At 44.6% G+C, this 20,942-nt stretch overlaps 1 protein-coding gene across 1 annotated transcript in view; it reads right to left on the reverse strand.

Moving 5' to 3' along the window:
- ANTXR1 (ANTXR cell adhesion molecule 1) overlaps window positions 1-20,942 on the reverse strand; it is a 258,803-nt gene that overhangs the window by 63,305 nt on the left and 174,556 nt on the right. Inside the window, exons 15-17 of the mRNA XM_049856413.1 lie at window positions 16,250-16,345; window positions 15,133-15,300; window positions 2,697-2,777 (exon numbers count right to left, since the gene is read on the reverse strand). Coding sequence (XP_049712370.1) covers window positions 2,697-2,777; window positions 15,133-15,300; window positions 16,250-16,345 — 345 coding nt within the window. The remainder of the gene's footprint in view (window positions 1-2,696; window positions 2,778-15,132; window positions 15,301-16,249; window positions 16,346-20,942) is intronic.

Genomic DNA, 20,942 nt, shown 5'->3' on the forward strand with positions numbered 1-20,942 from the left:
TGACCATGAGGGCACAGCTCTCTGCATCTATTTCTACCAGTTATCTTAAAATTTTAGCAAGATTTCTGTAAAGGCAAGTCCATTTAAAAATAGACTACCAGTACTCATTGCTGCTGATTCCGGCTCGTAGCGCGCCTGCAGGACAGAGTAGAGCTCCCCCATAGGGTTTCCAAGGAGCGCCTAGTGGATTCGAACTGCAAGCTGTTATGCAAGCTTTTGGTTAACAGCCGTAGCACTTAACCACTACACCACCAGGGCTTCCAAGTAGACTAGACAATCATAATTTGTGAGAGCACTGAAAGTATGTTCCAATGTATCCTAATTCTTAGACATCTTGTGAAAAACAAACAAAAAAGAGTTGCCATCGAGTCAATTCTGACTCTTGGTGACGCCACGTGTGTCAGCATACAGTTGTGCTCCATAGGGTTTGTGTCAGCGTACAGTTGTGCTCCATAGGGTTTTCAATGGCTGATTTTTCAAAAGTAGGTCTCCAGGCCTTCTTCTGAGGCATCTCTGGGTGGACCCAAACCTCCAACTCATCGGTTAGCAGCCAATTTTGTTAACTGTTTGTACCACCCAGGGACCAGACCTCCTGTACCTCAAAGCTACTGTTTCGTGAGTCTGGAGAATTTAAGTTCAAGGAGGCACTGTGCTTCTTAAAAGCACAAGGAATATCTTCAAGATGTCAATACAAACTTTCATTCAGAATTTGTAAGTAAGAGGGTCAATTTAGGTACTATTTGTTAGAGGAACTTCCATCAGTTTTCATTCTATTGTTCTTGGATTTGTATAACTCGCCTCTCCCCTGCCCCCAAACAGTGTTGGTTCTTGCATCTTGTAAATAACAGAATTTCTTTCTATCCTTCCTCTTTCCAACACCCTTCCCCCTCCTCAGGTTGACCCAGTTTATGAACTTATTTCTGCCAAATTAGTCAGCAGAGAATGGAATGGTAACATACTTTTATCAGAGATGTTTTTCAATTGTCCTGAAAAAAAAAAAAAAGGAGGGGGGCTTGTACACTGTACCCACATATTGTCACAAAAAATAGTACTGCCAAACCCTAGTTTGGGTACCTTAATTGTTTTTATTAGCCTGTGAGATGAATCTCATTCATGTTAAAAGAATTTCTTTCATTTTCTCACAGAAAACAGACGTAGAGCTTATAAGGCCAAACACCATCCCGAGTTCAAACTTGATGGCTGACACTCATTTCTGTTAACTGAAGAGTTCTTACTTTAAAATTTGCCATAAAAGTGCATGTATGATGCCTCACCCAGACAAAGACACAGATTTCATATGCCTGAGGACCCCGTTGACCCAGCATTTATGGGTCCTGGTTTCTTGGCGTACTTGCCTGTTGTCTGCCACGACTTGGAGCAGGAATGGCGAGTTGGACAGTAACTTGCATGACTATAAAACATTAGGCCAAAGTCCCCTCAGCCACAAACCACCCCTTGTCAAGAAAATGGAGTGGCAAAGACCTGCCTATCAGCCTTGGCTCTAGTGTTTTATTAGTTGCACCATGTTGACGCCAGCGTGGGCAGGGAACAGATGTGGCTATATTTGGTACGCATGGACTGCAATATGGTTTGAATTTTTGCATCAGCTGTCCACAGACAGCAAAACAAAACAAAACAAAAACTAAGTATCTCATCATAATAATATTTGTCCTTGATGGAGAGTTACTATGTGTCAAATACTGCTATGAAGTAGTTATTATCATCTGCTTTACAGGGATGAGGTTGGGAGGGCTTCAATGACGTGCCTGAACTTTTCCAGCCAGGAAGGAAGTGGTGGGGGTGGGGCGGGAAGGGTGAGATTCAAATCTGCCTGATTTGAAAGGCGTTCAAATGAGACCCCTTTAATCTGCTTTGGGTATATGTGCCTGATTTTCAGAGGAGCAGTTGGAAGATGCATGTTGCTGATGGTTGAGGGAGACTTTGGTATCAAGCTTTGTTCTTGTGGAAAAAAGGAAGAGCCTAGCCCTTTATAGTAAGAAAGAGCAATGGGTTTGATTTCAGCAGAACTGAGGTTGTTCTCATCTTTGCTACTTAACATCTGAACCAGAACAAATTATTCAACTTCCCTTGTCCTGTTTCCTCATTCACGAAATGAAGGTTTGGGCTACATGGTCTCCAAGGCATCTGTTGGCTCCATCTTCGCTAGCCCCTCCAGGCTTGAAGATGTTCCAAACTTGGTCCTGCCAGATTCTGGGCAGATGCTCCCTAGGTAGAAGATTCCCTGGTGGTGCTGGGTCAGTTGAGCCCAACACCTGCTGGAAGGTGATGAGAGTTTTCTACGGTCCCTTATTCACTTGTCTCATCCTTAGGGGGCCGGTGCTCTGCTTCTCACCACTGGCCAGTGTATCGAGGACCAGCCAATCTCCCTCCCGAGACTGCCCTACAAGTCAGCCCTGCTTCATCTACTCACTTTACCTATAAATGAAGACGCTTAAGTCCTAGGGAGTTAAAGCCGACATATTTCTGTCAAAAGTCCTTTGCAGAAAAATAAATCACAACTCAAGGTCTTGTAGAAGTCAGAATTTTGCAAAATATTACCTGATTTCTCACCACACGAAATAATATGTGAGTCTGTGTATCTGGAATTATTCTAGCTCTAATGAACAAAGACAAAGGGAGAGAGAAAAAGAACGTGTGTGTATGTGCGCATGCATGACACCATGCACCAGTCCTACCGTGTCTCCTGGCTGTGGACGCATCACAGACACACGATCATATCCTTTCCTTAGCAGGACCCATAAGGCATCGAGTTTTCCCTGAAATAAAACAAATGCATCAAGATTACACATGAAACCAGGCCAGTGGTCAGCACAGGCGTGTAGAACCTTCCGTGCTTCTCCGGTCATGGGAACGACACTGTCCTAGCAATGTGGTGTGACAGGAGGAGTCCTCTTCTGTCCCCCAAGTTCATAATGTGGGCTTTATGACTGTAGCAGGAGAGGTGAGACACATAGCAGAGAACCTTGGAAGCTCGTGAAAAATACGCCCTGAAAGCTGGTACAGCCCCAAATTTGGAAACGCGGAGAAGCTCATTCAGGAGCTTGGCTTTTTCCCTTCTCACATGTCTGGGCATATTCTCACACCACAAGTTAATCTTTTTAATTCTCACTAAAGATTTTTCTTCCAGTTGGTGGCTAGAATTCATAAATGACAACAATGATGACAACTTTGGGAAAGAAGGCGAAGACTAAGATCAATTAAAGGCCTCTGGGATGTAGATTCCTGGCCATCTTCGAGGCTCATTCACCAACTACAAGTTGGTCAGGAACCACAGCCTCTCTACACACATTTTGTGCCTCAACGAAGTGACAGTTACCCAAATCAAAGACTTCGGGGTGGTAGATAGTTGACTGAAACCAAGAAGAGTGACTCTGTGAGTGCCAAGAATTCCACAGTATGTGGTAACGAAAATACCCAAACCAGTTGCTGAGTTGATTCCAACTCATGACAACCCTTCGTGTGTTGGAGTAGGACTGTGTTCCGTAGAGTTTTCAATGGCTAATTTTTCAAAAATAGATGGCCAGACCTTTCTTCCAGGGTGCCTCTGGGTGATCTGAACTGCCAATGTTTCAGTTAGTAGCTGTGCTCTTAACCATTTACACCACCCAGGGGCTCCACAGTGTGTAATAAAGGTGGTCTGATGCCTTCGGCCATTCTAACTCCCAAGACATGCTGAATGGAGGCTGGTTTCTCCTACTGGAGACAATTTTACTGAAAGAAAAATGACACCTATTTAGCTTATTTCTTAGTATCAACTCTGGGAGGTGAGTCTGTCGATAAGCAGGAGTTACCTTTACTTTGCCTTATTTTTCTTCATAGCCTTGTGGTTGGCAGAATAATGGCCCTGAGGGGTGGATTAACTCGTAAGCAAGGTAGACACAGGCTCACAGCAAGCAAGGTACGCATGGGCTTAACTGTGTTTACTTAGGGCCCCTAATCTTTAGTGCACAATTTCACATGAGTTCTTTGATGTGGTGAAAAACAGGTGAAATTGTGCACTACAGATTAGTAAGTAAGCGCAAGTAAGCCCGTGAGTACCTTGCTTATTGGGTAATCTGACCCTGACACTGGTCCTCCTGATGCCCACGTCCTAATCCCCAGAGCCTGAGAATATGTTACCTTGCATGCCAAAAGGGATTTGTGGATAAGTTAAAGATCTTGCAATGGGGAGCTTCTCCTGGATTATTCAAGTGGGCCCTAAATGTAATCAAATCACTTATCATAAGAGGGACACGAAGGGCCGGGGTCAGAGGACAGGTGACAGGAGAATCAGGGTGACAGTGATTCGATGTGAGAAGGACTCAACCCTCTATTATTGGCTTTGGAGATGGAATGGGGCCATGAGTCAAGAAATGGGAGCAGCCTCTAGACTTTGGAAAAAGGCAAGGAAAGGGATTCTCTCCTAGAGTCTCCATAAGGCATGCAGCGGGCTGACATCTTGACTTTAAACCAGTGAGACCCACTTTGGGGTTCTTACCTCCAGAACTGTAAGATAATACATCTGTGTTGTTTTAACTCACTAAGTCGACGGTAATTTGTTATAGCAGTAATTGGAAATGAATACAGCCCTTATCACTCTCTGGCATTTTCTATGTTTATTTGCTTATCATCTGTCTCCACCGCTGGAATGCCAGCTCCATACAAGCAGAGGTGTGCTTGGTTTTGTTCACTGCTGTATGCCCAGACCACAGGGCAGCACTTTGTGTTCAGTAAACATTTGTTGGATGAGTGAATATTCGGTGCTACTATGTGCTAGGCCGGTGCTTTTACATGTGTTATCCTTCCATCCAACAGTCCCAAAGGTTACGGAGAGGAAATGGAGAGTCAGAAAGGTCAAGTAATTTTCCAAGGTCACACAGCTTATAAATTGGAGACACGTGATTGGAATTTGCGTCTGCCTAATTCCAAAGTTCATATACTTCCTATTACAGAGATGCTGCAGATGCTCTTGGCTGGAGCACTTTAACTCCTTTTGAACACAGTTTCTAAGCTCTGTGTGGCAATGCTTGAAGCCATTATGAAATCAACTTCGTGTGTTAGGACCATAATTTATAAGAAATGAAATAGAATAAAAAAAGAAAATATTAAAGTTAATTACATATGACAAGGATAAATATTACTCTCTGAAAAATTTGTTTCAGTTAGATGTGTGTGTGTGAGAGAGAGAGAAATAAGGAAGGAGGGAGAGAAAGAGCCTGTGACAGCGTGAACAAGCCTGGGCGAGAACATGGGTATAGACTGGGTGGAAATGCAAAATGTATCTCTACTGGGGACACAATCAGGAATGTTTGAAAACACTGTTCTGGAAAGTGTCTTTGAATGATAGAGCTAGAAAGCTGGGGGAAGTCCAGAGAGCTCCAGTTACTTGTCTCAAAGCTCTTTTTTTTGTGGAAGCGTTAACTTAAGAAAATCATCTCTAAGATTTCATGTTCTGGAATTGTTATTTTCCGGTGGATTACATATAGTTACACAAGTGTGTTCTTGAACATTTATCAAACATTGTCTGAGTTCTTGTGGGCTATACTCTGTCTTGCTAAAGTGTACTGTTTCTTCTCATCTCTTTTGGCAAGGAATTTACAAAAGCTTTTAAAAATATTTTGAAACGACTTGAGAGCGCTGGATAGAATGGCTGCTGTGTTCAGCACGGTTTTCTGCATTAAACCATTTCGGTCATCAGTTAAACGTTTTCCTTTAAGGTTCCTTGGGATAAGCATTTCTATTTCAGAATATGTTGTTGTCAGGCATTGAGTTAGTTCCAACTCATAGCGACTCTATGTACAATAGAATGGAACACTGCCCAATCCTGCGCCATCCTCACAATTGGTGCTATGGTTCAGCCCATTGTTGCAGTCACTGTGTCGATCCATCTTGTTGAAGGTCTTCCTCTTTTTGCTGACCCTCTACTTTACCAAGCATGATGTCCTTCTTCAAGGACTGGTCCCTTCTGATAACATGTCCAAAGTATGTGAGACATAGTCTCGCTATCCTCGCTTCTAAAGAGCATTCTGGGTGTACTTCTTCCAAGACAGATTTGTTCGTTCTTCTGGCAGTCCATGGTATATTCAACATTCTTCGCCAACATCACAATTCAAAGGCATCAATTCTTCTTTGGTCTTACTTATTCATCATTCAGCTATTGTGTGCATATGAGGGTGTTGAAAATACCATGGCTGGGGTCAGGCGCACCCTAGTCCTCAAAGCGCTATCTTTGCTTTTGGGCACTTTTAAGTGGACTTTTGCAGCAGATTTGTCCAATGTTATACATCATTTGATTTCTTGACCACTGCTTCAAAAAAAAAAACAAAAAAAGGCATTTGTCCAGGAAATCCGCCTGGTTATATCCTATCTTCCTCCTTTCAGGATATAACCAGGGGAATTTCCTGGACAAACGCCTCTATTTCTTTCCCCCTTTTTTCAGGGAAGGCCAGTATTTGATTGTGTAAATCAGCCCACCCACAATGCCCTGCATGCTAATCACTCAACTCCATGACAACTGAGGTGCAATGAGATGGGGCTGGAAGAAGGCAATCTGGCTCTTGAAAAAGTGCATTAATAAACCCCACAGAAATTGAAAGCTACACACATTGCAGAAGAGCAGAGACCACCTAACCTGTTGCCGTCAAGTCAACTCATAGCAACCCTATTGGACAGAGTGAGAGCTGTCTCCATAGAGTTTCCAAGGCTGTAATTTTTACGGAAGTAGGCTGCCACATCTTTCTCCTGTGGAGTGGCTAGTGAGCTCGAACCACTGATCTCCTGGCTAGCGGCTGAGTGCTTAACCACTGTGCAACCCCTTAAGAAATCACCTAGATGTACCATAATAGGAGAATGGTAGTACATTCATTTCTCTGTGGTAACAGGGCAAAATAAAATGCTTAAATGCAAAGTGACTGGAGTCAGACTGTCCCAGTCCAAATTCTGGGTCTGTCCCTCGCTGGCTCACGGTCTTTTACAAGTTGTTTCATCTCCCTAGGCTTTATTTTTCTCATCTTTAAAATGGAGATAATAATAATGTCTAAAGACTTTTTTATAAAGTTTAAAATTAGATATTGAAGGTAAGCACGTGTCTCATAGTAAGTACTCATTAAATGTTATCTATGATCGTGGTGTCCACGAAAGCAGGAGTCAAGAAATCGAACAACATAGTACATTGGGCAAATCTGCTGCAAAAGACCTCTTTGAAGTTCTAAAAATCAAAAATGTCAGATGTCGCTTTGATGCTAAGTTGTACCTGACCCAAGCCATGGTCTTTTCAATCACCTCATGTCGTTGTTGTTATGTGCTGTCCAGTTGCTTCCGACTCATATCGACCCTGTGTACAACAGAATGAAACACTGCCTGGGCCTTTGCCATCCTCACAATTGGTGTTATGCTTGAGTCCATTGTTACAGCCACTGTGTCAAGCCATCACATTGAGGGTCTTCCTCTTTTTTGCTTACCCCCTACTTTACCAAAGATGATGTCCTTCTCCAGGGGCTGATCCCTCCTGATAACATGTCCAAAGTATGTGAGACATAGTCTTGCTATCCTTGCTTCTAAGGAGCTGTATTTCTTCCAAGACAGATTTGTTCATTCTTTTGGCAGTCCATGGCGTATTCAATATTCTTTGCCAACAACATAATTCAAAGACGTCAATTCTTCTTTGGTCTTCCTTATTCACTGTCCAGCTTTTGCATGCATAGGAGGCGACTGAAAACACCATGGCTTGGGTCAGGCACATCTTAGCCTTCAAGGTGACATCCTTGCTTTTTAACTCTTTAAAGAGGTCTTTTGCAGCAGATTTGCCCAATGCAATGCATTGCTTGATTTCTTGACTGTTGCTTCCACGGATGTTTATTGTGGATCCAAGTAAAATGAAATCCTTGACAACTTCAATCTTTTCTCTGTTTATCATGATGTGGCTTATTGGTCCAGTTGTGAGGATTTTTGTTTTCTTTATGTTGAGGTGTAATCCATACTGAAGGCTGTATTCTTCGATCTTCATCAGGAAATGCTTCAATTCCTCTTCGCTTTCAGCAAGGTTATGTCATCTGCATATCGTAGGTTAATGATGCCATCAATCCTGATGCCACATTTTTCTTCATATAGTTCAGCTTCTCAGATTATTTGGTCAGAATATAGATCGAATAGGTATGGTGAAAGGGCGCAACCCTGACACACACCTTTCTTGATTTTAAACCGTGCAGTTTCCCCTTGCTCTTATGAACAAATGACAGCCTCTTGGCCTATGTATGGGTTCTGCATGAGCAAAATTAAATGTTCTTGAATTCCCATTCTTCGCAATGTTGTCCGTAATTTGTTATGATCCACAGTCGAATGCCTCTGCATATATATATTTTATATATATATTATATTATATATATTTTATATATATATATTTTTATATATATATATGTACACACACATATATAGCCCTGGTGGCACAGTGGTTAAGAACTATAGCTGCTAACCAAAAGGTCTGCAGTTCAAATCCACCAGCTGCTCCTTGGAAACCCTACAGGGCAGTTCTACTCTGTCTTATAGGGTGATTCCAACTCGTGGTGACCTCACGTATGTCAGAGTAGAACTGTGCTCTGTTAGGTTTTCAGTGGCTGATTTTTCTTCCAAGGTGCCTCTGTGTGAACTCAAACCTCCAACGTTTCGGTTAGCAGCCTAGTGCTTAACCATTTGTGCAAAGCTAGGGGGTTTATTCATAACATCCCTTGGGGCCAGAAGAGCTTCACGGAATTTTTCCAACCAGTTCCGGCCTTTATCTAAAATCTGGGAAGGAGTTGTCTTAGTTGACTCCCGTTTAATGATCTCAGACTTGGGTGTCCATCACACAAAAGCCACAGAATGCATTGCTGGTCCTCACTCCCAGGCTCAACTCTGAACTGCTTCTGTGAAGCTAAAACAAAGCCTTCTCTGCAAACCCAGAAACCCTGCAATGGGGCTTATTAACTGACATTTAAAAAATAGCTGTCACTCAAACTTGACACATCTCAGTATAAACTGAGAAATCTACCAATTCCAGGATCCCAAACAGTATCTCAGCCTCAGAGGAACCTCCAATCCACCAAGGCAGACAAACCGGAAGTTCTCTGTAAACTCTAGCTTTTGTTTCTTTATAAACAATGAAGCTGTGATGGGAATGTTTATGCAGTTGCCATTTAAAGCATCCTGCTACATGGGTGTTTGTGGCTGTTTCCTCTTCTCTCCTTTTTTTGGGCCAGGCAGTGGCTACATCTTTTTTTCGTCTGTGCTGTAGTCTTAGCTAGTTGGAAGTTGGTCAGAAGTTGAGAATTTTCATGCCTCGAAATATATGGTGAACAGTCTGACTAGTGTCTCCCCTCCGATGAACTAAATTAATGCATAAAAAGTTGCAAACTCTCTCCTCCCACACACACAGAGGGTGATTTTTTTTTTTTTTTTTTCCTTTGGGTCTTAAAAAAAAGCTTGGAATCATTCTAAAATGTAGTCGGAAAGGGACAGAGTCTGTCCAACATCAGCAGAACATCTGACAACACTTAACGCTTGGTATGTCTTCCTGGGCTGCATCCAGCTACATCCAGGACAGCTCCGTGACCAAATGCTTCCTGACGACAAGGTCAAGGTGTTTAAAGCCAAGGACGACAGGTTGGCCTGGCAGGGAGGTAAAATGAAGACCACCAGTCTCCTAGGCCCCGCACACAGTGCAGGCTGAGCCTACCCACTCAGTCTGGCTCTTTTGCAGAGAATGGCCTGTCTGGCAAGCTGGGGTCTGGCTTTTGTCCTTTGGCTGTCATTTCTTGTCATTTTCAGTCACATGGAGGAGCTACTGGAGAAGGAGAAAAATGGTTTCTCTAAAGCCTGCAAGCCTTCCAACAGACCTGAAACCAGTTCTGGTTTTTCATATCTGGTGACCATCGGGGCATTACTTAACTTGTCTGACATGGTCAGCTCTGGTTTAATGAGAAGCATGGGGTGCTATAAATTCACCGAGTGGAAACTGAGCAAAGGAAAATTCATGAGCCTGGAATGAGGAAGGGGTGATGTGTGGTCAGTGTGGTCAGTGCCTTCATTAGCCTGGAGGACTGTGGAAAGGAGCCTCACTGTGGACCCCTCCCCTTGGTGAGTTCTCACAGGGCTGCCTAGCAACTGCGCTTCCTGCTTGCCTTCTTCTTGAAGCGACCACGGATGCATGAGAAAGTGAGCCAAGGCAAGGCATTTAAATACGTGCTTAATTATGGCCACTCTCACTAGGGAACTAGGGATCTTCCAGTATCTCCCAGACGTTCTGTACCAGGTGGGTGTGTTGTCACATTTTATAGTGCCAGTTCTAGTACCAGTTGCTGTTGAAGTGATCCTGACTCATGACAATCCCCTGTGTGTCAGAGTAGAACTGTACTCCATAGGGTTTTCAATGGCTGGTTTTTCGGAAGTAGATGGCTCCCGTTTTAGAGTGGGGATAGGAGGGAGCACAGAGTGGACTGGTTGTTCTCCATAAGCTCCCTGCCCCTGTCATTCTCTGTGCTTCTCTATACCTTGGAAGGCTGACCTCTACGCATAGCTTCATCCAGCTTCCTGATGGGTTTGGTCAATCAGTAGCATGAGCAGGAGATGAGAGGACAAGATGAGGGAGAGGCCAGGTTATTTGCTCCTCCTGCTCCCTCCCTGCCCTCTGGCAGCCACTGCATGCCTCTGAGAGGGGGAGGGGGCCAGCACACTTTTTCTGTAAAGGGCCAGAGAATAAATATTTTAAATTTTGCAGGCTTAAAATGCCAAGGGGTAAAATCGAGGATATGAACAGTTCCGTTCCTAAGTCTGTCTTTAAGTTGAATTTGTATGTAAGTTGGAACAGTTAGGTATGGTTCATATCTAACGTTGGTTAGTCAAATGTTTGTCTTATATAGTGTACCTTTTTATGCATAAAAAAATTAAAGAAACATTTCCAGATACACTAAAACATCTTTAGCGTAATAATACAGTAATAATAATAATGTTTTGATGCGTGTCAAAAAGTAGTGCCTGTCGTTATGAACCATTGTATATACCTCAAATTTTTAAAATGATAGGCTTTGCAAGGGTTGGTTTGTTACTATGGGTTGTACGTAAGTTGCATGTTCATAACCCGGGGACTGCCGGTATTATGCAGGTACTTATATAACCATTTGAAATACACCATGGACTGCCAGAAGAATGAACAAATCTGTTTTGGAAGAAGTACAGCTAGAATGTTCCTTAGAAGCAAGGATGGCGAAAGCTTGTCTCACGTACTTTGGTCAAGTTATCAGGAGGGATTGGTCCCCAGATAAGGGTATCATGCTCGGTAAAGTTGAGGGTCAGTGAAACAAAAGGAAGACCCTCAGCGAGATGGACTGACACAGTGGCTGCAACAATGGGCTCAAACATAGCAATGATTGTGAGAATGGCACAGGACCGAGCAGCGTTTCATTCAGTTGTACATAAGGTCACTGTGAGTTGGAACCAACTTGATGGCACCTAACAACGACAACAACAGCAAAGACAACAACTTACACAACCATCTGAAACGTAACCATTTAAAAACATAAAAACCATTCTTAGCTTGTGGGCCATAGAAAAAGAGGCAGCGGGGTGATGGCTAGAGCTTCCGTTGGGTGGCCGCTTCTCCAGGATTCCAGCTCAGTGGCTCCATTCACACCCTTTTTCTCCTGGCCCTGTAGGCCCAGGTTGGTAACAGCTCCTGCTGTTGTGAAGTCTTGAGTAGCTCTTAACCCTAACCATGCCTCTGTAAATTCTTCATTCAACTGCCAGTTCAACCCTTTTGAGTGTGCCTTCTGTTTCCATTCAGGACCCTGACTAATCTAGGGAGAGAGGCCTGTAAAGGGGAGCGGAGTCTATGGTACCACGTGAGGCTAAAATGTTTTGTTCAAAGCCCAGCGAAAGTTCAGAGGCATTGTGGGCTCATAAGGCAGCACACACCATGTTAAACACTATGAATGCCGAAACTCTAGCAGTATAGTCTGCCTTTCTTCTTCTGAAGAAAAGGTATTCCTTACTTCTTTTCAATTCCAATTTGTGCTTCTATTCTCAAATTTCTTTGTTCTTGTCCTTCCCTCACCTATCCAGCAAAGATACTCTTTTAAGATTGCCTCTTTTTCTCTCCTCTGTCCTCAAAGAGATGGCAAGAAGAATGCCACCTTCTTTGGACTTAGAGTACCACAACGGTCTATGTGGGTCCTAGGAGAGAGTCTGTCCAGCACTGTACTCTGGGGTGGTGTCATAATTACATTGTATGACTGAGCTCTTTAACAAGAGATGGTGGAGTCCCTATTCTGTCCAGGTACAATGATGTGAATTGAGGATTCAAAGAACTGGACATAGGTGGTGCATCCAGGGGCTAAATCTGATTAGGAGAACACCCATAAACATGAATAATCACACCAATGAGTTCTTTACGCATCTGCCGCCTAACTGAGTAACTGCTGGCATTGGCAGCTCTACCAGGCAAAGGCAACAAGGGAGTCCCGTAGAGATGCTTAGCAAAGCCACCGCATCGGCTTGGCCTTCTCGGCGATTCCTTGCGATGCAGATTTCAACCACTGAACATTAATCCAGCAGTTGTGTTTGTGGTGAAAATGGATCCAATACGAAATCTAATGTGGGTCTTCTCACTGAGACTCCTGACAAATCACTGAGTATGACCTGGGCCCTTCTGCCTATGGTAACAATCCAGGTGCCACGGTTCCTGCCATCAGGGAGCCTCCCATGGAATGCTGCTGGAATCTGCAGTGACAACTTCTATTTGAAAGCAGGCATGTCCGATGCCCTCTTCAAAGGAAGACAGAAAACAGTCCAGAAGCTAAGCGAAGAGAATGTCAACAGTGACCCAAGCAACCAAAATATGAAGGCGATAAAGACCAAGAGTGGTCCAGAGCTGGGGCTAGAAAGAGCTGACCTCAGGAAACAGCTTAACCCAGTGGTTCTCAAACTTCAGCAAGCATCAGTATCACCTGGAGGGCTTGTTAAAACCCAGATGGCTGGGCCCCTAGCCTGGGGTATCTGATTCAGAAGGCCTGAGAATTGGCATTTCTCACATGTTCCCAGGTGGTGCTGACGCTGTTAATCCTGGGCCACACTTTGAACCAGTGGTTTTAACACAAGACCTGAGGAGGGAGGTCGAGGGTAGGCGCTGGGGAGCAAGTGGTAAGTGGGGCAGCAGAGGAGTGAAACTCTTGCTTAGGGGGTCTGCATGTGAAATTTGACAAATTAGGGATAAAAGGAGTTTTACCTGACAAGAAAAAGTGAGCAAGTTGTGAGTGCCAGACTGCTTTTGGTGGTCTTTTGTGACACTGTGAGTTATTAGGTTTGAAGCAGTGACTGGAATTTGTATTTTTTAAGCTCTCCCAGGTAGTTCTGAGACTCAGCCAGGTTTGGGAACCTCCGTATACTTAGTATCCAGCAGTGCCTAGTACATAGTAGTACACGACGGATACTCATTGAATTGATGCTAATTCCAAGTGGGAGTTGAGAATGTTAGGTTTCTAAATGTGTTTGCCCATATGCCTATTTATTTCATAAAACTCAGTCCTAAACCTCCCAATCGTAAAGGAATAACATGGTCTCAAGCAGAAACTGGATTCTGCAAATAGAATTAATGTTCTTTCGAAGTCCAAGATTAGAGAAATGAAAACCTGGCTGTAACCAAAGATGTTGTATTAGTCACAAGGTACAGATTCTGGGGAAAAGGAATAGAAAATCCCTTTTCTTATTCATCTCTGAGATTCTACTTGGCTCCTTCCTGTCTGTGCATGCATGCACGCCACTGTGTGTTCCACATTAGAAAATAACAAGAAGCAAACAGCTGATGCTAGTCAGGCAAGCTGCATTTCGCCCACATCTTTCCAGAGTTCAATCCATTGCTCCAGGGGCAGCTTATCTTAGACAAGAATCTCAGTGCTTTAAACACTGCACACCAAGATGGAAATGCACGGCTGTTAGTGTGAGCATGGGCTAGCTTGACTTTGAGAAGACATCTACCAATAAGGTTTCACTCTACTGATCTGAAATAGTATATATATATATATATATATATATATATATATATATATATATATATATATATATTTTTGATTTTCAAAGCATAAGGTTGTTCTAAAATTAACAAATAACTCAGGGAAATGATGAATGTTATTTTTATTGGAATTGGAAGAGGTGCTTGTGTTCTTGTGTATGGGTGGCGGAGGGGGGGGGATGAGAACCTACTCTTATACTGAGTCTTTATTTGAGGCCTTGGAATTGGCTCAATTCTGCTTGCTTAGAGCTGGAGGCTGAAGTCCTGAGTTGGGGCCTTGGATTCCAGAACTAGGCAGAGCAAGGATTTCCCCATCTCAGTTTCCTCCCCTATGAAATGAAGGCGTGGGGGACATTATGTCTAGGGTCTTTTCTAGCTCTCTCCGACAATTGTTGTAATGCAGATGTTTCTAGGGAAGGCCAAAGTGCAAGGGTGTTGGATGAGTCACATAAATTTAAAGACATTTGCACCCAAGGGGAATAGAAAAGAGGGCTTCAGGAAGTAATAACTGCCTCTCATGCTGCAAGCTTTCCAATGAGCAAAGAAGGTTTTAAGCTATGGAGGTGTGGAGGGAAGGGAAATGGAGCAAAAAGAGGATTGATTTGCTCACAGCCAGGAAGAGTGAGCCTAGACTCAAGGCCAGCACAATGCTCCTCAGGTCCCCCACGGTTCCTGCTGTGTCCTGATACACAGACAGGAGGCTCGGGGAAAGGGGGATGGGCTTATGTTTTGGTGAGAGGAATAAAGGCATCAAGGAGAACCCTGCCCCTTTCGTGAGGTAGTGGAAATGCTTACAAACTGAATTTAGGAGATGTTATGGTAATTTATAATGACCGTCTAGGGTGACAACCTGAGTCACTTGAAATCAAAGTCCACACTCTTTCCACTACACTGTTGTGGTGACTTTAAGAGCCTGGTTCCCAACTTTGATGATACGGAAAATGAGAAAGTAATAGCTTGTACTTCCAAGTTCGTTATTTTAGCATTTTTTTCCCCGAGATCAGCTGGACTTTGGTTTGATATGTTATCATGTCAAAAGATCTGATTTTGACCATGAAAGCATTTGATTAGGGGTTTTTGAGCAGAAAGAGACACACCTTGATCGGAGAGTACCACTTCCGGGGGGAAGAGGGCCTGCGCATGTTGTTGTTGAGATTTCGAGGTTCAGGGAATTCGTACTCCTGCTCGGGCATCTTAACTCTTGCATTCTTTGCCTTTTCCAACTTAGCGCCTTCTTCTGTGGAACCCTTTTCTCCCCAACGAACCTAAAATAAATAAAATACAATAAAAAAAATGACCAAATAAAATATGCTGTCCCAGCCCTGGTGACACAATGGTTAAGTGCTCAGTGGCTAACGGAAAGGTTAGCAGTTCAAACCCACCCAGCCACCGCTCTGCAGGAGAAAGACCTGGTAATCTGTCCCCGAAAAGATTACAGCCTAGAAAACCCTATGGGGCAGTTCTACTCTCTCATGTGAGGTCACCATAAGTTGAAATTGATTCGATGGCACTGAACAGCAACAATAACAATAACAAAGGATGGTAGGAGTCCCTGGGTAATGCAAATGGTTAATGTGTTCAGCTGTTAACCTAAAGCTTGGGGGTTCGAATCCACCCAGAGGCACCCTGGAAGAAAGGCCTGGCAATTTACTTATGAAAACTCAGCCATTGAAAACCCTATGGAGCATGGACTCAGAAATGACCCAATGGCAACTATTGTTTTTTTAAGAGAAGGGTAATCACAAATGTGAGATGTGCAATGCTAGTGTTATTCAGTGCTCAATTCTCTTGGGTTTTCAGAGGCGGGGGGGCGGGGATGTCGACAAGGGAAAGGGAGAGCTGAAAGGTCAGTGGGAGTGGGCCCTGGGGATGGGTATTTAGGGGAGGAATCATCCAGGCCGGGGGCACAGCACATGTGAAGGTCTTGTGGGCCCAGGTAAGGACTTCGGGTTTTATTCCAGTAAGAGAAGAAACCGTTGGTGGGGGCGGGGGGCGGGGCGGGGAGTGCTGAGTAGACAACTGACCTTCTCTGACTCATGGTGGGTGAGATACGGCGCTGCCCAGTTAAAGGGCTGTACCTCCCACCTCCCTACCTCTCTGTCTTGTACACCGCCTCCTGCCAGGCCTCAAGCATGAATTTTCACCAGTTTGCTTTTGTTTCCATCACGGAGTATGCGACACGTAGCTATGTGTGCATTAGGTGTTTGCTCTTACCTCCATCCTTTTAATGCCTCCAACGCCACGCCCACCGTAGTAAGAGGCGTCTACTGTAGGCCACTTTTTCTTAGGCAGACCATCATCATCTTCTTCCTGCAGAGAGATTGTACCACATGAATTTTCTGTGATGCATGAAGCAGCAAAGTAGGATTGCTGTGAGCACACAGTTCAGGGCACTGTGGCAAAGTGGATGGGCCAGAGCTCGTAGAGTCAGCCTGCCTGGGTGAGATCCCAGTGCTACCACGTACTGGCTCTTGGACCTTGGACAAGTCACGTGCTTATTTTCCTTATCTGTAAAGTGGGATGAAAGTAGTACTACCTGGTGAGGTTGTGGCACAATCCTCCAACCTGTTCTATTCTGCATTTCTACTCCTCTGGAAGGGGTCTCTGGCAGGCACAAATGGTTAAGCACCAATTACTAATTGAAAGGTTGGAGGTTCAAACCCACTCGGAGGTGCCTCAGAAGTAAGGTGTGGCAAATTGCTTCCAGAAGGTCACAGCCTTGAAAATGCTACGGAGCAGTCCCACTGCATGAGTTGGAATTGACTCAAACGCAACTAACAACAACAACACTTCTTTGTAGGCGATCTTGTCTAATCCTAGGTACACGTGGATGACTCCTGGATTCTGTCTTCAGCCCTGGATTCCCTGAACTCCAGTTGCTGACTTGCCATTGACATCTACTCTTGGGAGACTAATAGCCATCTCGACAATACCATGTCAAGGAGAAGTCCTGATTTGCTCTGCCCCAAACCCGCTCCTTCCCAGTCTTCCCCGCTGCCTGGGAGTCATTCTTGAACTGCAGTCTCCCTCACTGCTTCTGCCTCACCCTGTCTCAATTTGCCGGCACATTCTCTTGATCCTGCTTCTAAGAGTTCCCAGGTCTACTGACTCCTCCATCTCCTCCGCCACCTGGCCCCAAGCCCCCAACAGCTCCCTCCTGGATGCTGCTGTAGCCTCCTAACTGGCCTCCCTGCTGCTGCTCTTCAAGAGATTCTCTACAAACCAGCCAGAATAATGTTCAAACCTGGCCCTGCCCGGGTGTGTTGGCCTCTGCTCCGCTCTCGGCCTTCACCTTGCCGTGGCCACCTCACTCCCCAGCTGCCAGCTTACTTGGCCTCTCTGATGCTCAGGTACTCTGAGTATGTTCCGGACTCAAGGCCTATGCACAGACTGTCTCTTCCTTCAGGAACGCTTTTCTTGGATCTTCTCGTGCCTGGCTCCTTATCACTCCCTGGAGAGGCTTCCCTTGACATCCTTCTAAATTAGCCCAGTCTCTCCATCACATCAATTAGCTTTATTTTACTTATAGAGTTTATCAAAGCTTGCTCTTTAATTATTGTCTGCACTATCACACTAGGGAGCCCTGGTGGTGCAGTGGTTAAAGTGCTTGACGGCTAACCGGAAGGCTGGCGGTTCGAACCCACCAGCCATTCCTCAGAAGAAAGATGTGGCAGTCTGCTTCCGTAAAGATCAAAAAAAAAAAAAAAAAAAAGATTACAGCCTCCGAAATCCTATGGGGCAGTTGTACTCTGTCCTATAGGGTCGCTGTAAGTTGGAATTGACTTGACAGCAGTGGGTTTTTTTCCCTACGACACTGGAATGTGAGTTCCATGGAAACTTTTATCGCTTGTGTTCACCGCTGTATTCCCAGCTTCTAGAAGAGCATCTAGTACATGGTAAATAAAAAAGCCAAACCCACTGCCGTCAAGTTGATTTTGACTCATAGTGACCCTAAAGGACAGAGTAGAACTGCCCCGTAGCTGGCAGATTTGAACTGCCGACATTTTGGTTAGCAGCTGAGCTCTTAAGCACTGCGTCTAACCTGGTAGGTGCCCGATTATTATCTGTTGGCTTGACAAAAAAAATGAGATGATTCAAATAAAATCGCTAACTCAGCGTCTGCAACTTGACTTAGTGTCACAAGTTAGTTAGCTCTTGCTGTATTTTTTAAGATGAAAGGAGAAAACAAGAGGAACTTGCAACTTTATGGATGGAAATAGGATAAGTAGCAAAACTGCCCTTCATCTTCACATGTAAAGTATCGTCATTTACAGCTGTGATGGATTATAGGGCAGTGGCATGATGCCCTTCTTGGGTAGAGAGGGAATGATAAAAAGGGGTCTGCAAAGAAGAGAAATGAGCTACAGAGAATGACATTGTTCAGAACAAGTCTGCTTCCCACAGCCTTGTGTTGGTAGAATTTGGGGGGTAAGGGATTCTGCTACGTGGAAAGGGGCACCCACGGGGTGGGGTGAAGACACCGAGCAAGGGCAAGTGTTCAGCAGAAGAGAGATGAGAGACAGAGATGACAAGGCAAAACATTAACACACATTAAGATTCCCTGGGTTATGCACTGTGTTAGAGAGACAGACAGACAGAGAGACTATCTTCATTGCACAGAAGAGATCCAGAAAAATGAAGTGATCAATGACAGTGAAGCTCTGATCTGGTTTCCTGATGCCTCGTCCAGGGATTCCCCCCGCCCCCATACTTTATGATATTAACTCAAAGAAGGATTTATCATTGGCTTTCTTTAATTCGAAAGACTGGTGGCATAGTGGTTAAGTGCTACAGTTGCTAACCAAAAGGTTAGGAGTTTGAATCTACCAGGCGCTCCTCAGAAACTCTATGGGGCAGTTCTACTCTGTCCTATAGTGTTGTTATGAGTCAGAATCGACTTGAAAGCAACGGTTTTTTTCCTTTAATTCACGAACTCTAAGGGCTTATGATACAATGTTGCTGTTGTGTGCTGTGGAGCCAATTCTGACTCACAGCAACCCTGTATGACAGAGCAGAACTGCCCCATGGGGTTTTCTAGGCTGTCATGTTTACAGGGAACAGATCTTTCTCCAGCAGAGTGGCTGCATGGGTTCAAACCACCAACCTTTTGGTTAGCAGCCAAGCTCTTACCCATTGCCTCTCCAGGGCTCCTCATATGAAATATAAAACCACTTTGCACCCTTTTCCAGGACTACTTGCACCCCTAAGCTATCTTCTCTTTTCATGCCTTTTCTCTCTGCCCAAGAACTTACTGTGCCTGGGTAAGGAGGGCCTTCTAGCTCCTAGTATATGTGCAGGGGCTGGAGTTCTCAAAGTGGAGAATGCCTTAACTTAAGAAATCTGCTCCACACTCTCTTTTTCAGCCCCCTGACCTGAGCTTGCCTGCCAAACTCAAACAACAGCAAAAGACAACACAAGCCCAGGGTTTGACCATCGGGAGAGACAGAGTTTCCCTGCAGTTAGCATAGCTTTGTTTACACATTCTAGAGACAGGAGGTTTTTGCAATCTCCAGGAAGAGGCGGGGATCTTTGATGTATCTTTACATTTAACCAAACATGGGTGAAGCAAAATCACAGCCCTCAACAATGCCACTAAGAAAATCTGCAGCATGTGAAGGTGAGTCTTTGCCTCCGTATTCCCCGACACTGTCCTTCCAGGATGTAGCAGGGAATGGAAAAACTTTTAAAAGCAGGCCACAGAAATCCTTGGAGTGGTCTTTCTTTTACGGAAAAGGCCTAATGTCCTCTATGGTCATTGGAGGCCACTGGCTAGGCCCAATTGCTTTGCATGATAAAGTGCTAGGAACTGGGGGTTTGGGGGCAGCAGGCAGAAGATGAGCAGAAAAGAGTAGAAAGTACCAGCAAACAGCCAGGGCCCATGTGCAAGGATGGCCACTGAAGATTTCCAGTGGTGGGAAAGACAACGAGGCTAAAGAAGAGCTGTCCAATGTTCTATCAAGTTGCTTGTTGGCTGCACTGTGTTGTAACCAAGGCTTCAAACCGGCTCGTTCAGGTTCGAACCTCTGCTGAGGAATTTGCATTTCCACTCCATATATACTGAATCAGGATCCACATTTTAACAACATCCCCAGGTAATTTTTATGCATACAGAACCACCTGGGGGCAATCTTGTTAAAATGTAGATTCTGATTCAGTATATCAGGGGATGGAAATGCAAAGTCTCAGCAGGGGTTTGAATCGGAACGAACTTGTTTAAAGCCTTTTTTGTAACCCGCCCCCATACTTTGAAGCCTTCAGTAAAAGCCACTACTCTGTGTGCAGAAGGCCTGTGTCAGGGGTATCTTTGGGGAGTGTAGGAACCAGGGTGGTGTCTAGCGTAGGGCAGGAAAGGAACCATAAACAAAGGACATGAGATCTTGCAGGAGAAGGAAGAAGTGGAAGCCAGTGGGGCCTGGGGGGAACTGCAGAGGTTGAGGGGGTTGCTGGTTTCCCATCATGAGGTTAAAGACAGTTGTATTTAAAGGATGTGGTAGCCCCAGGCATCCAGCTGACTAACGTTTGGACAACACCAGTGCTCCGACATTATTTGGATGGTAGAGGCCCACTCTGATCTCCTTGTCCTCAGGCAGACCTGGGCATGCCCTCAGTCACAGCCTGGCTCTAGGAGGAAGCAGCTATTGAATAAGAAGTCTAATGTGCACATTTGGTTAGCCCATAGTTGAATTAGTCTGGTGCTCTCTTCAGACACTGAACTGTCCCATCTTTCCCACTCATGCTTCAATATTCATGGCTCCATATGCCTGAAAAACCCTTCTCCCACTTCTTCTACGTGCCCTTTAAGATTTAGGGCAAGTAGAAACTATTCTGTAAAGAGTGCCCTGATTTCCCAGAGAATTCAATGCTCCCCTCTTGTGTTCCCACCCGTCCGCCAGTCTGCGGCACTGTG

This window comes from Elephas maximus, chromosome 17 (assembly GCF_024166365.1).
Source record: "Elephas maximus indicus isolate mEleMax1 chromosome 17, mEleMax1 primary haplotype, whole genome shotgun sequence".
In the NCBI taxonomy this organism is placed as follows: domain Eukaryota; kingdom Metazoa; phylum Chordata; class Mammalia; order Proboscidea; family Elephantidae; genus Elephas; species Elephas maximus.